This window comes from Mobula hypostoma, chromosome 18, assembly GCF_963921235.1.
Source record: "Mobula hypostoma chromosome 18, sMobHyp1.1, whole genome shotgun sequence".
NCBI lineage: Eukaryota > Metazoa > Chordata > Chondrichthyes > Myliobatiformes > Myliobatidae > Mobula > Mobula hypostoma.
Window position 1 is genome coordinate 58396442 of NC_086114.1, and position 13500 is coordinate 58409941.

Sequence of the window (13500 nt, forward strand, 5' to 3'; positions counted from 1 at the left end):
ACTTTGATGTTGCACTCCAAGAAGCACACGATACTTCACAAATCAACCAACTGATTCCAATGGCATGGAAACCACGGCGATTAGAGCTGATGGATTTGTTGCAGCCTTCATCCGCCTTCACAGCCGTCGAGTTCGAAGTACCTTCGTCTGTCTGTTCCAGCGCCGAGGTCTTGGTTGGATTGTTCTTTGTCAGGGACCTCACCCTCGACCTTACCGCCATGGGTGACCCTACCAGGAGCATAACTCTAGACGGCATTGCTCTCGGGATCTCAGGACCACACAAGCTTCTCCACTGCGACAAGGTGACAATCCACGGAGAATCTTGGTACATATGACAATAATAAACCAATACCAATATTTTGTGTCCCAGCATGAAAAAAAATATTTTCTTCAGCAATTTAAAAAAAATTAGGAGCACTCTTAACATTCTATGACATCTACCACAATGTGCAAAATTGCTCAGAGTTCCTTTTTATTTTTTTTGTTTTTATTCTGTATTTCCTCCTTTCTTTCCCCCCTCCCTCCCTCACCCCTTTCTTTTCGCTAAGTCCCCCTCCTCCCATTGCTATCTGTCCCACTTTCTGTGTGCTCTTCCAGCTTTTATCCAGAGTTTTGTAAAAATTTCATTAGTTCTGTCTGCTTGCCACTTACAAGTACAGACCTAGTGCTCTAAGAATGTGTGCCTTGCATACAATGCTTGTCCACCAAAGCAGGAACTTGATTGTTCCATAACCTCTGATAAAGGAAAGGTTTCTTGCAGAGCCAGTCTGTGTGCACTTTCTGAGTGTTGTTTCTACTTTTGTGTGCTAATAATGTAAAAGAAAACTGGTCTCCCAGAATGATTTCTCAGAAATCTTGAATTAAATGATGGGCTCACTTAAATTCTAATCCATTCAATTAAGTATAGTGCTGTTGCATTGTAACACAGTCAACTATTAGTATCACAAGCCACTCCCCTCCCTGCAAGCTTTAATTACAGCTGAGGCTTTAAGCAAGCATTTGCTCTTGAATGCTCCTGAAACAGACTAATTTGCCTTGCTGCAATGAAAAAGGGACCTTTGTGCAGTGAATGATTTAACCCCATATGCAATAATCATGATGGGGATAATAGGCATTCATGCTGGGAGATGCTCGGTCACTTTTTTAGTATGATGTGAAATTAACAACACGAAGGCAGTTGAAGTTTGCTTTGTGTGATGATCAATTTTCAGAATCAGGTTTATATTGTGAAATTTTGTTTTGTGGCAGCAGAACAGTGCAAGACATAACAAAAATAACAATAATTTGCTAAATAAATAGTGCTAAAGAGGAATGATGAGGTAGTGTTCATTAGAAATCTGGTGGAGAGGAACAAAATGTTTTTAAAATATTGAGTGTGGATCTTCAGGCTACTATACCACTTCCCTGATGGTAGTAATACAGAGGTCATGTCCCTGATGGTGGTAATGCAGAGGTCATGTCCCTGATGGTGGTAATACAGAGGTCATGTCCCTGATGGTGGTAATACAGTAGTCATGTCCCTGATGGTAGTAATACAGTGGTCATGTCCCTGATGGTGGTAATGCAGAGGTCATGTCCCTGATGGTGGTAATACAGAGGTCATGTCCCTGATGGTAGTAATGCAGAGGTCATGTCCCTGATGGTGGTAATACAGTGGTCATGTCCCTGATGGTGGTAATACAGAGGTCATGTCCCTGATGGTAGTAATGCAGAGGTCATGTCCCTGATGGTGGTAATGCAGAGGTCATGTCCCTGATGGTGGAGGTTTTTAATGATGGATGCTGCATTTGTGAGGCACCACCTCTTGAAGATGCCTCCAGTGGTGGAGGTTGTGACTGTGATGGAACTGATTGAATTTACAACACTCTTTGCAGCCTCTTGTGACCCTGTGCCTTGGAGCCTCCACACTAGGCTGTGATGCAACTCGTTAGAATTCTCTCTACTGTACTGCTATAGAATCACAAGAGTCTTTGCAAACCTCCTCAAACTCCTAATGAAGTAGAGCCAATGCCATGCTGCCTTTGATTGCATCAATGTGTTGGGCCCAAGACTGATCCTCTAAGATATTGATGCCCTGGAACTTGAAGCTGGTCACCCAGTCTACTGCTGATCTCTCAATGAGTACTGGTGTCTGTTCTCCTAATTTCCCCTTCCTGAAGTCCACAATGCTGGGGGGAATATAAACTGCTTAAAGCTAATACATTTCTAGACTAGCCTCTTCAGACAGCACTTCCCAAGGGATTAATGAAGGAAGTTTGAATGTAAGACTGTAGTGTTCTACAGTCAATTTTACTTGCATCATTTTTATTATAATAAAGTCATGATATTTTACTGTTCCTGTACAAATGGGTTTCGGGAAAGAGATGGGTAGCTTCTGAAGGTGAGTAGTATGAGGTTGGGTGTGCTAGGGCTGAACAACTTCCTTCTTACCTCTGCATATTATGGGTACATTTTCTGTACAAAAGCTTGCGCTTAATCATAATCGAATTCATGACCAGGTACATTTAATTTCTAGATTGACCTATGATGTAACTGGACCTGTCTAGAAATTTGGACCAAAGAGTTGATTAGTTTTGGTTAATTAACGTGATGGTATATAATAACCAGGTTACCATCTTAACAGTTAAAAGGTTACATTTTCAAAATAGCAAAAATAGCTGCCTTTGATGCTGAGATATGTCTTAGGATGCGCTGAGACACATCATCAGTGATGTAACCTGGGGTCATTGGCTGTTTCATGTTCTTCAGCCCTCGCCCGGATGACCCAGTCAGGTTTGATAAGGCCTCTGCTAGTGTTCAAAAAGCATTGGTCCATGGGTCACAGCTTTTGATCTATAACCATCTGGAGGGATGCTCAGCAGCCTCTGTCATAGTCCTGATGGTTCTTCTCTTTGCAGCCCCCTTAATGCCAAGAGGAGTGTTGGTTCCACAGAGAGACAAGTTAGCAAAACCTCCACACCCCACCTCTATAGGCTCACATCGTGTCCTCCACCCTGTCTCTAGCAAAACACTACTAGCTCCTGCTATTTGGCCGCCTTGTGCTCGAGTGCCTCCTCAGTCCAGTCTTCCCAAGGGACTGTCAGTTCTACCATCACCATCTGCTTCGTGGTTTCTGACAGAATGACCATGTCAGGCCTCAGTGATGACGATCTGATGAAGTCAAGGAACTTTAATTGCTTGCCAAGATCAACCTTCAGTTGCTAGTCAGACACCATGGCAAGCAAGTCTTCTGGTGATTTGGACTGAGGCCGTGGTTGATCTCCAGCTTTGACAAAAGGCATTGGTCTTTCTGGGTTGATGGAGGTGTTTACTGTTGTTAATGACCAAGGAGATATTTTCTGCCACTGCCTTCAGCACCTGATCATGGTGCCAGTGGTAGTGGCCTTCCCCAAGGGCTTTTGGGCAGCTGCTGAGGTCGTGTTTCAGGATCCTTCTGTCAGGGCAGAGAGACATCATGGTGCCTCACTTTTGCCTCAAGCCAAAAGAACATCATACAGTCTTGTTCATGAACTTGAGGTGCTGAGATTCTGCCTGTCGGCTGTGTTGATCCTTTAACATATACTGAGCTTTAATAGAGGGGAAATGTGATAACATGAACTTCCTGTATTTTGCATGTAAGGTAAAGGTGTGAAATAGCAGCATGTGGACTATTTAGAGTTCGGTTTCTGACATAAAGATGTATTCCTTTGATCTCTTATTTTTTGCAAATTGTGATGAAATGTTTATTATTGAATGCATTATATGTTTCCATCTGGTGTTTTAACAAGTAAATTCTAGTGAAGCTCAAGCTGGCTTGGGCTTTGCTGGGTGAATGCAGAAGCTCTGCGGTTACTAGCTGAGCTACACTTCCCAGCTGAATCTGGAGCAACAGGGAGTTGCTGGAGTTCTTCCCAGCATCTGGCAATTTATTCATAGTCATGCACTAGAGATCTAACACAAGACCCCCACACTCAGAATGAGTACTTTATGACTGTTAAGGAAAAAGTGATATTTTTAATTGCTGTATTATTACTAATTATTTCAAAATAGTCATGGAATGACAGCACACTTTGGGGTTGAGAATTCTAGAGGTTCACCACCACCTGCGAAGAAGTTCCTATAGACATCAATTTTAATGTCGTGCCCCCAATCTTGTAACTATGAGATATATTTCTAACGAACATGAACGTAATTTTATTCATTTCTTTTGCATCATTGACTAAATTAATGGCATTTGGTGAATGATACTAGACTTTTTAATGTAATTTAATTTTTCATTAAATTATGCTGCCTCATTTTATTTCCAGATAACGAGGTTTATGCATGGGGCAATAATTCTATGGGACAGTGTGGTCAGGGAAACTCTACTGGTCCAATCACCAAACCCAAAAAAGTGATTGCTTTGGATGGCATAGCATGTCAGCAAATCTCTGCTGGAACCTCACATAGCCTTGCTTGGACAGCATTGCCCAGGGACAGGTTAGAATGGATTTTTAAACTTGTTTCAATATTTTTTAAGCTGTTGTTTTGACTGACTTCTCAGCACTGCATTAATTTTGTTGTGACAGGCAAGTGGTGGCATGGCATAGACCTTACTGTGTAGATTTAGAAGAAAGCACTTTCTCTCACTTACGATCGTTCCTTGAATGGTACTGTGATGGCATCAACAGTGAAGTTCCACCTCTTCCTTTCCCATCTTCCAGGTAGGACTGGCTGTAATGATGTCTGGAGGTTCGGAATTCATGAAATCAAATTGTTGGCGTTGTGAGATATTTGTGGCAAGTTCGATATTTGGGTTGACCATTTCTTTCTGGGGTACACTCATAATATTGCTATAAAAGCCTGTTGTAAGCAGAATGTTAACCATATTGTACCATGAACATTATTGCTTAGTCATGCCCGATCAGTCAGTAACTAAATGTGTAAGAAAGCAGAATCTGAATTAATTTTGTGCTAGTATGCAATGTACTGATGCAGTTTTATTGCAAGTGGAACATTATTGACTAAGAGTGAATTATACCTGTCTGAAGCTCGAGTACTTTAGCTTTAATAAAGTGCGGTTAAAACAAATACTTCGTTGTATATCACTGTGACTTTGAGAAGTGTGCTTTTGTATTTGTTGTCTTAAACGTAATATCTTTTTTCTTTTTTAAATCGTTTTATTAATTATTATTGAAAATCAACAACAGAAAAATACATCAAAATAATCAAGATAACATATTCATATGTAAAGTAAAAGTTAAACTATCAACCAGGCTGAACAGTATATCAATAATAATCAAAAAACAAAGTATTAAAGCTTTTTTTATGGAAAAAAGAAGGGAAAAAAAGAACCCCTACTAACTAAAACAGGGAAAAACCCCTAATAACTTAAAAAAAAAAGGGGAAAAAAAACCATTTGGAGCACAAACCCGGAGCTATGCGCTATACAAGCTTCCATAAGTCTTAAACATAATATGATGGGATTATCAACCTCAGACACGTATAGTACTTATTCTTAATAAGATCTTTAAATTAGCCTAAAATGTTGGCTGATGGACAAAGTTAATTGAAGTTGAGGCATACAATTTTTCTTTTAAATGCTGGTATGGATATATTAGGACTTGAATGGAGTGTATAATATTAATATGCAAATATTCATACATTCACAGAAAACTTTGCTATTTGTTACTTTAATGGACATGTGAAGCTTTCACTTTAAATAGATTAAAGCTAATTCAAATGAAGCCATAGTCTATAGTGTCATCGTAATCTCAAAGGCATTTCTCTTTTTGAAGTTATTTCCAAATATGTCAGCAACAGCACAAGTTATTTCAAAAACAATTAAATGGACTTCTAAAACTTTCAGTCTATTTCTCACGGTTAAGCAGAGGATTTAATGCAAAGCGATTTTCTAGTTGTTGATATAGTCTCACTATGCAAGTGCTCTGTTTTAATGTAAATTAAATTGCTGCATCTCAACTTTAAGTTTAAATCAAATTTATTATTAATTTTATTAGGGAGCATCATAATTTTCTTAAGCTGTGTCTCAAACTACTGTCCAACCACCTAGCACTGGCTTTGGCTGGTGGTGTAGCTACCAGTATCCTTGGCAGACAGGCCAGACCATTGCGTAACCTGTTGTTCAGACTAATGGATTCCTCTGTGCCAGATGAAATTCAAGAGGTAAGTTGTTACAGCTGTTTCTTGCTTGAACTTGTTATTGCTTGATGGAGTAAATTCATGTATATACATGTACTGTTGAAAGATTTTTGGACTTGAGTCTACTAATCTAATCTACTTCAAATGATTGTTATGGTGACAAACTGAGAATGAGTCTGACTGAAGACCTTCAAGTACTACATTGTCTCTGAATGGCCTACTTCTGCTCCTATATCTTATGGTTTTATGTGGGTTTAGAGTTGAAAACTATATAAGGAATTTCAATAAACATATACATTTGAAAATGGATTTGGTTGAGATTACTGTAGGACATCCGTGTCTAATTTTTAAGTAACTTCTGGGCTAGTTACTAATTTTTTTTAAATGATTGTTTTCTTAAGCTTTCATGAAGTGAGCCACCCTTTACTTGTTGTTTTTCTGATTGTGATGGGTTTTGTTTTGATTCCCCAAAAGGTAAATGGGTCCATGATGTGCCTGATGTTAGTATTTAAACCCTAACCTATGGAGGTGTGTTGAGGGACTGTCAGCCAATCTGCCTCCTGCTGTACAAACAGTGAAGTATCATAATCCCTGTATGTAACATGGGAAACACAACGGTTTCTGATGACAGCAATGTGATTAGCAATGTTGATCGAAGGATGAATATACAGGCCATTTAGGAAATTTTCCCGTTTTGCTTAAAACTAGAGGTGTAAAATCTTCCAAAAGATGGCACTTCTCACAGTGCCACACCTCCTTCATTCTTGCCTTGATCATTGCAGCCTCAGTTATTTGGCTTGAGTTTTTACATTGGGATATGATCACTCTCTCTCTTGCTCTCTCTCGCTCTCGCTCTCTCTCTCTCTCTCTCTCTCTCTCTCTCGTCTTCAGCAGTCAACTCCCCTCCCTTGTGGTATTTCAGAGGGTCTCACCGTCAGATACTTCCCCCAGGCTGTACCACAATCAGCTGTCATTTAAATTCAGTACCAGCCCAAGGCTGCTACACACGTCCTTGCAAGCAGCTCGAAATGCTGGGTGCACAGACAATGCCCCCACGAACTCCAGTTTCACTGACCAATAATCATCTTCTAGCTAATCACTGGCACTGGTACCCCAAATCTCCAGCGCCCTTAATGTTGTTAAGGGTAAATGCTTCAGACACTGGTTGTAAAACGAACTATACAACAACTTGACCTGCGCCCTGGTGTCGAGGATGGTGTTAGCATAGCTTCCATCTATCTGTAACAACACACGGGGGCGTGGTCCCTCTAGACCTTCAGGAATAGGATCTTTTCCTTTCGGAAGCTCCTTGGTACACTGCTGGGAATGTGATCCCCCAGAGACCCCAAGCCGTTCCCCCACTGGGCCTCCACTAAGTTTCCCGACACCTCTCTGATCAGCTGAACAACTGAGGGAGGGGCTGATCCCCTGAAATGATCCCCCTGGCACTGCAAGCAATTTAGCAGCCCTCCTAGCCAGAGAAGATACACTGAAAGCTTTTCCCCAATCTGACACAGGTATGGAAAGCCCCCCAGGCGCTGCATTTTACTTCCAGTCGAACCAGACGCATTTTCCCCCGCTTTCAGATAACTGGCAGCTGTCACTACGGGGTAATTGACCCTGACAGTTCTAACACCGTCACCAGCCCGCCTACTCAAACTTTCAACCAATCCCTGTCACTCTCCCTCAACTGAGCACTGCCACTCATCTAACAACTGAGAGATCTGCTCTGTCCACGTCTCGTACACCTCCGCCCCTTTAGGGAGGGGTGGACAATATCCCAAAAGCCAGGTGGAGCCTACCATACCTGGAACATTTATTCGCCTCTGAATCAGACCACTCTTTCCTCTCTCTCCTAACAGTATGGACAGCCCATGGTCCTGCCTCACCCGGGGCACCAATAGACACTGGCAGCCCCATCACCAATTCATCAGCGCTAGTCTGAACTCGAACAAAGATCCCACCGAACACGCATGCAGTAATAACCAACAATCCCACAGAGGCACACATTACCAACCGCAATCCCACAGAGACACAGCAGCATTGATTTAAACAGGGCAATCACACAGCACCCCACTGAATCCAATCTTGGACAAAGCCCCCAAATGTAACCCCTGGTAGGCCTCAGGCTCGCTCAGCTCGCTTTCGTCTAGGGGAAGCAGCCTTCAGCCCCGCCAAACTGGGTAATCAAGTTTGTGTAGATGCTGTGTGATGTACCCCGCCCCGCCAAATAACAGACAATACACCATATGTGATTAAATGATTACAATTTATAGATATTACTGGAACTATGTAATGAGATAAAATATAAAAGGAGCGTAAAAGGCGCCAAACTTATCAAAGTTCAACCACTTCTTGCACAACAGTTGGAGCTCAGGTAACGGGTCTTCTTTCCACCATTCAATCCCCTCTGACCACCTCAACCCGCTGCCTGGGACCAACCACGGTGGTCAACCAGACGCTCCACTCGAGTCTGTCTTCGTCTCCTCTCCTCGCCGAAGACCTTTGGGCCTCGGACTCTCACTTGGGGTCTGTTCCATCGGCCAGCTTACAGCATCGCATCTCCTCTCTCTGTCCCCATCACGCCTTCTGCGCCAAAGCCCGCGGAACACAATAGCTTACAGACACACAAGAAAGAATAACATCTATCCCAATTGGTTAGCAAATGAATACAATTCTCTTTATAACCCAACCAAGCTGCTAGAAAGAGAACTTTCTCAGCAGTTAACATAACAAAGAAGCCATTTTGATTAGCCTACGCAGTAACATTAAAGAAGAAACCCCTTACACCCCATAATTTTCTTACTTGCTCTTTGTATTATAGAATGGTTATAACATAGAAGGAGGTTACCCGCCCCAACATGGCCGTGCAGCTTCTTAAATTGCTCTGTAGTTGCATCCATTGACCCTTTCTCCACAGCCTTGCAAATTTTACCTTGCCACATAAAGGTTCAACATCTCTTTCCTGCTTTTATATTCTGTCTCTACCAGTAAAGCCCAGAATTGTGTATGCCTTACTAACTGCTTTCTTCGCTTACGAAACCATTTTCAATGATTTGTGTACATATACCCCCGGTCCCTCTAAAGCAGTATCCTTTGTTCTGCCTTGCCTCTCATTTTCTTAACAAATGTACCACTTCACATTTCTAAACTTCATCTGCTGTGCATCTACTCATTCCACCAGCCTGCTTATATGCTGAAGCAATTTATCACACTATTCTTCACAGTTCACAATACTGCCAAGTTTTTTGTCATTGGCAAATTTAGAAATTGCGGCTTGCACTCTCAAGTTGGCGACATTAATTTAGATATTTTACAAAATGAGCTTAACACCAATCCATGAGGAAAGCCACTATTTGCCTTCCTCCATCTTGAGAGATGACTATTTCCATGGCCCTTTCTCTCTTAGTCAGCAACATTGTCACATTAGCACAGATAACATGAAACAGTGGGCTCTTCAGCCCGTAATGATATGCCAACCTATGTAAACCTATTCCATGATTATACTGCCCTCGCTGAGGTGTTGTGACATCAACTAGACAGTCAGCTAAACTCCATTCAAAAATGACACGAGTTTCAAGGTACAACCTCCTAACTCCTTAGTTTTATTGCAGAATCAATAGTATGACATAGTGAATAAGGAGTGAAAAAGCAATGCTTCTGCTGGGGAAACCACAGGATGGCTTTGGATAGAGACTTCTTTCGTTCCTGACATAAACCCCTGGCCCACCGCCAGCCAATGTGCTTTTTTACTCGCTGCTTCCTGGCTCTACAAGAAGTGACTTAATGCAGATCAGAAACTGTTCACTTAAGTAAAAGCTGAATGTGCTTAATCACATAGAAAAACGTAAATGAATTGTCCAAAGAGAAGATCAATGATCAATCTAACTTTTTCCCTTTTAGATGGCCATTCACCACCCTTCCTCCAATTTTCTTACATCCATGTGCCTATCTCAGAGACTCATAAATGTCCTCATTGTATCAGTCTCTACTACCAGCCTCAGCAGTGCTTCCAGGCTACCTCTACCATCTGTGTACAAAACCTGCCTCTCACATCACTCTAAATGGTCCTCCACTACATTAAAGGATGTTCTTTGGAATTGGCCATTGCCACTCTGGGGGAAAAAGATGATGGCTGTCCACTCTCTGCCTCTCATAATCTTGTACTCTTCTACCAAGTCCCTAACATCTTCCTTTGCTCCAAAGAGGAAAGCCACAGCTTGCTCAACCTTCCCTCATAAGACTTGCTCTCTAATCCAGGCAATGTCCCAGAAAATCTCATCTACACCCTCGCTAAAGCTTCCACATTCTTCCTATAATGAGGTGACCAGAACTGAGCATGGTACCCCAAATGTAGTCTGATCAGAGATTTATAGAGCTGCAACATATCCTTGCAGTTCTTGAACTCAACCCCTCAACTGATGAAAGTCACATTATACGACTTCTTAACCACCCTATCAACTTGTGTAGCAACCTTGAGGCATCTATGGATTTAAACCCCACACTCCTCTATTCCTTCACATTGCTAAGAACCCTGTAATTAACCTTGTACTCTACTTTCAAGTTTGATCTTCCAAACTTGGTTGGTAAGTTGATGGAGAAGATCCTGAGAGGCAAGATTTATGAACATTTGGAGAGGCATAATATGATTAGGAATAGTCAGCATGGCTTTGTCAAAGGCAGGTCATGCCTTACGAGCCTGATTGAATTTTTTTTGAGGATGTGACTAAACACATTGATGAAGGTAGAGCAGAAGATGTAGTGAATATGGATTTCAGCAAGGATCCAAGAGGATATTGCTTTGTGGATCCAGAACTGGCTTGCCCTCAAAAGGCAAAGAGTGGTTGTAGATGGGTCATATCCTGCATGGAGGTTGGTGACCAGTGGTGTACCTCAAGAATCTGTTCTGGGACCCCTACTCTTCGTGATTTTTATAAATGACCTGGATGAGGAAGTGGAGGGATGGGTTAGTAAATTTACTGATGACACAAAGGTTGGGGGTGTTGTGGATAGTGTGGAGGGCTGTCAGAGGTTACAGCGGGACATTGATAAGATGCAAAACTGGGCTGAAAAGTGGCAGATGGAGTTTAGTCCAGGTAAGTGTGAGGTGGTTCATTTTGGTAGGTCAAATATGATGGTAGAATATAGTATTAATGGTGAGACTCTTGGCAGTGTGGAGGATCAGAGGGATCTTGGGGTCCGAGTCCATAGGACATAAAGCTGCTACGCAGGTTGACTCTGTGGTTAAGTGGCATACGGTGCATTGGCCTTATTAATCGTGGGATTGAGATTAAGAGTTGAGAGGTAATGTTGCAGCTATATAGGATCCTGGTCAGACCCCACTTGGAGTACTGTGCTCAGTTCTGGTTGCCTCACTACAGGAAGGACGTGAAAACCATAGAAAGGGTGCAGAGGAGATTTACAAGGATGTTGCCTGGATTGGGGAGCATGCCTTATGAGAATAGGTTGAGTGAACTCGGCCTTTTCTCTTTGGAGCGACGGAGGATGAGAGGTGACTTAACAGAGGTGTATAAGATGATGAGAGGCATTGATTGTGTGGATAGTCAGAGGCTTTTTCCCAGGGCTGAAATGGATAGTATGAGAGGGCACAGTTTTAAGGTGCTTGGAAGTTGGTACAGAGGAGATGTCAGGGATAAGCTTTTTATGCAGGGAGTGGTGAGTATGTAAAATGGGCTGCCGACGATGGTGGTGGAGGCAGACATGATGGGGTTTTTTAAGAGACTCCTTCGATAGGTACATGGAGCTTAGAAAAATAGAGGGCTATGGATAACCCTCAGTAATTTCTACGGTAAGGACATGTTTGGCACAGCTTTGTGGGCCGAAAGGCCTGTATTGTGCTGTAGGTTTTCTATGTTTCTAAACTGTATAAGTTAACAATTTTCTGGACTGAACTTCATCTCCCTCTCCTCAGCTCAGCTTTGCATCCTGTTAATGCTCGTTGTAACCTATGACAACCTTCTAGTGGAGGTGTCTAGCTGTCCAGAACTCCACTAACCTTCATGTCAGCTGTAAGCTTAGTAACTCGCCCTTCTACTTCCTCATCCAAGGCATTCATATAAATTGCAAAGAACAGGGGTCCCAGATCAGAACCCCGTGGAACATCACTGGTCACTGACCTCCAGAGTGAAAATGCTCCATCTATCTTCTGAATGCTATGGACAATCCAATTCTGAATCCACACAACCAAGTTTCCCTGCATCCCATGACTTTCTGAATGAGGCTATCTCTTCACCTCTTCTCAACAAAGCCTCAAGCTACCCACTTTTAACACTGCCCCACTCCAACAATGATTGCTCCTTGAATAGCCGCACTGCTTAATCCTCACTTCTTTTGCCACGTGCAAAGTTCTGAAAGGCTCGGCTTGCGTATTAGATCTCACACTCAATCCCTTCCAAACAAGCAATTGGAGGACACAAACCAGCTTCAAAGATAATTTTCAGCACAACTTAACTTCTGTAACAAAAATAGAAGTTGATGCTTTTGTGAGTGTGAAGAGATAATTAAGCTTGTTATTATCTACAGCTGTGTGCAAGGCTAGAAAATAGCTACATGTTGTTTTGTTGTCTTAGGCTGTTATAGAGACACTGTCTGTCGGTGCTACGATGTTGCTTCCGCCACTGCGAGAGAGAATGGAGCTGGTGCACTCACTGCTTCCACAAGGTCCTGACCGTTGGGAAAGCTTAACAAAGGGACAAGTAAGATCATTCTTGTGCTATGCGTGGATCTTCAACATCTTCAGTTGCTTTACTTTCATTTATTTTGTTTGCTTCCAGTGTGTTTTGTAACCTGCGTTGTTTAAAACAAAACATATGTGTCCATTCAAACATACGGACACTGATCTCTGTCTAGGTTTACTGAAGAAAGGACAAGGCAGTCACTGCAACTTCACTGGTTTTCTGTTTATCAAGAACGGTGGGTGGAGGAGGGAATGGCTCTTTGATCAGGACCAGGTCTTGCAGAATAGGATAGCTATTCTAGTCTGACCCTGCAGGAGTGAAATCTAGGTTAGATAGTCCAGATTTCTCTCCAAAATGTGTGTCATCCTACATCGAAATCACATAAGAGAGCAAGGGTGACAAACCTGGAAATATCCAATAGAATTTCCAACAGTGTGAAAAGATCATGGGCACGTGGCCAAGTGGTTAAGGCACTGGACTATCGACCTGAAGGTCATGAGTTCGAGCCCCAGCCGAGGCAACGTGTTGTGTCCCTGAGCAAGGCACTTAATCACACATTGCTCTGCAACGACACTGGTGCCAAGCTGTATGGGTCCTAATGCCCTTCCCTTGGACAACATCGGTGTTGTGGAGAGGGGAGACTTGCAGCATGGGCAACTGCTGGTCTTCCATACAACCTTGC

The 13500-nt window shown here is 42.5% G+C and overlaps 1 protein-coding gene across 9 annotated transcripts in view; it reads left to right on the forward strand.

Moving 5' to 3' along the window:
* Positions 1–13500, forward strand: part of herc1 (HECT and RLD domain containing E3 ubiquitin protein ligase family member 1) — a 270719-nt gene that overhangs the window by 88401 nt on the left and 168818 nt on the right. For all 9 annotated transcript variants that reach the window (XM_063070950.1, XM_063070953.1, XM_063070952.1 and 6 more), the window contains exons 10-13: positions 4287–4458; positions 4548–4682; positions 5979–6144; positions 12711–12836. In XM_063070950.1, coding sequence (XP_062927020.1) covers positions 4287–4458; positions 4548–4682; positions 5979–6144; positions 12711–12836 — 599 coding nt within the window. The remainder of the gene's footprint in view (positions 1–4286; positions 4459–4547; positions 4683–5978; positions 6145–12710; positions 12837–13500) is intronic.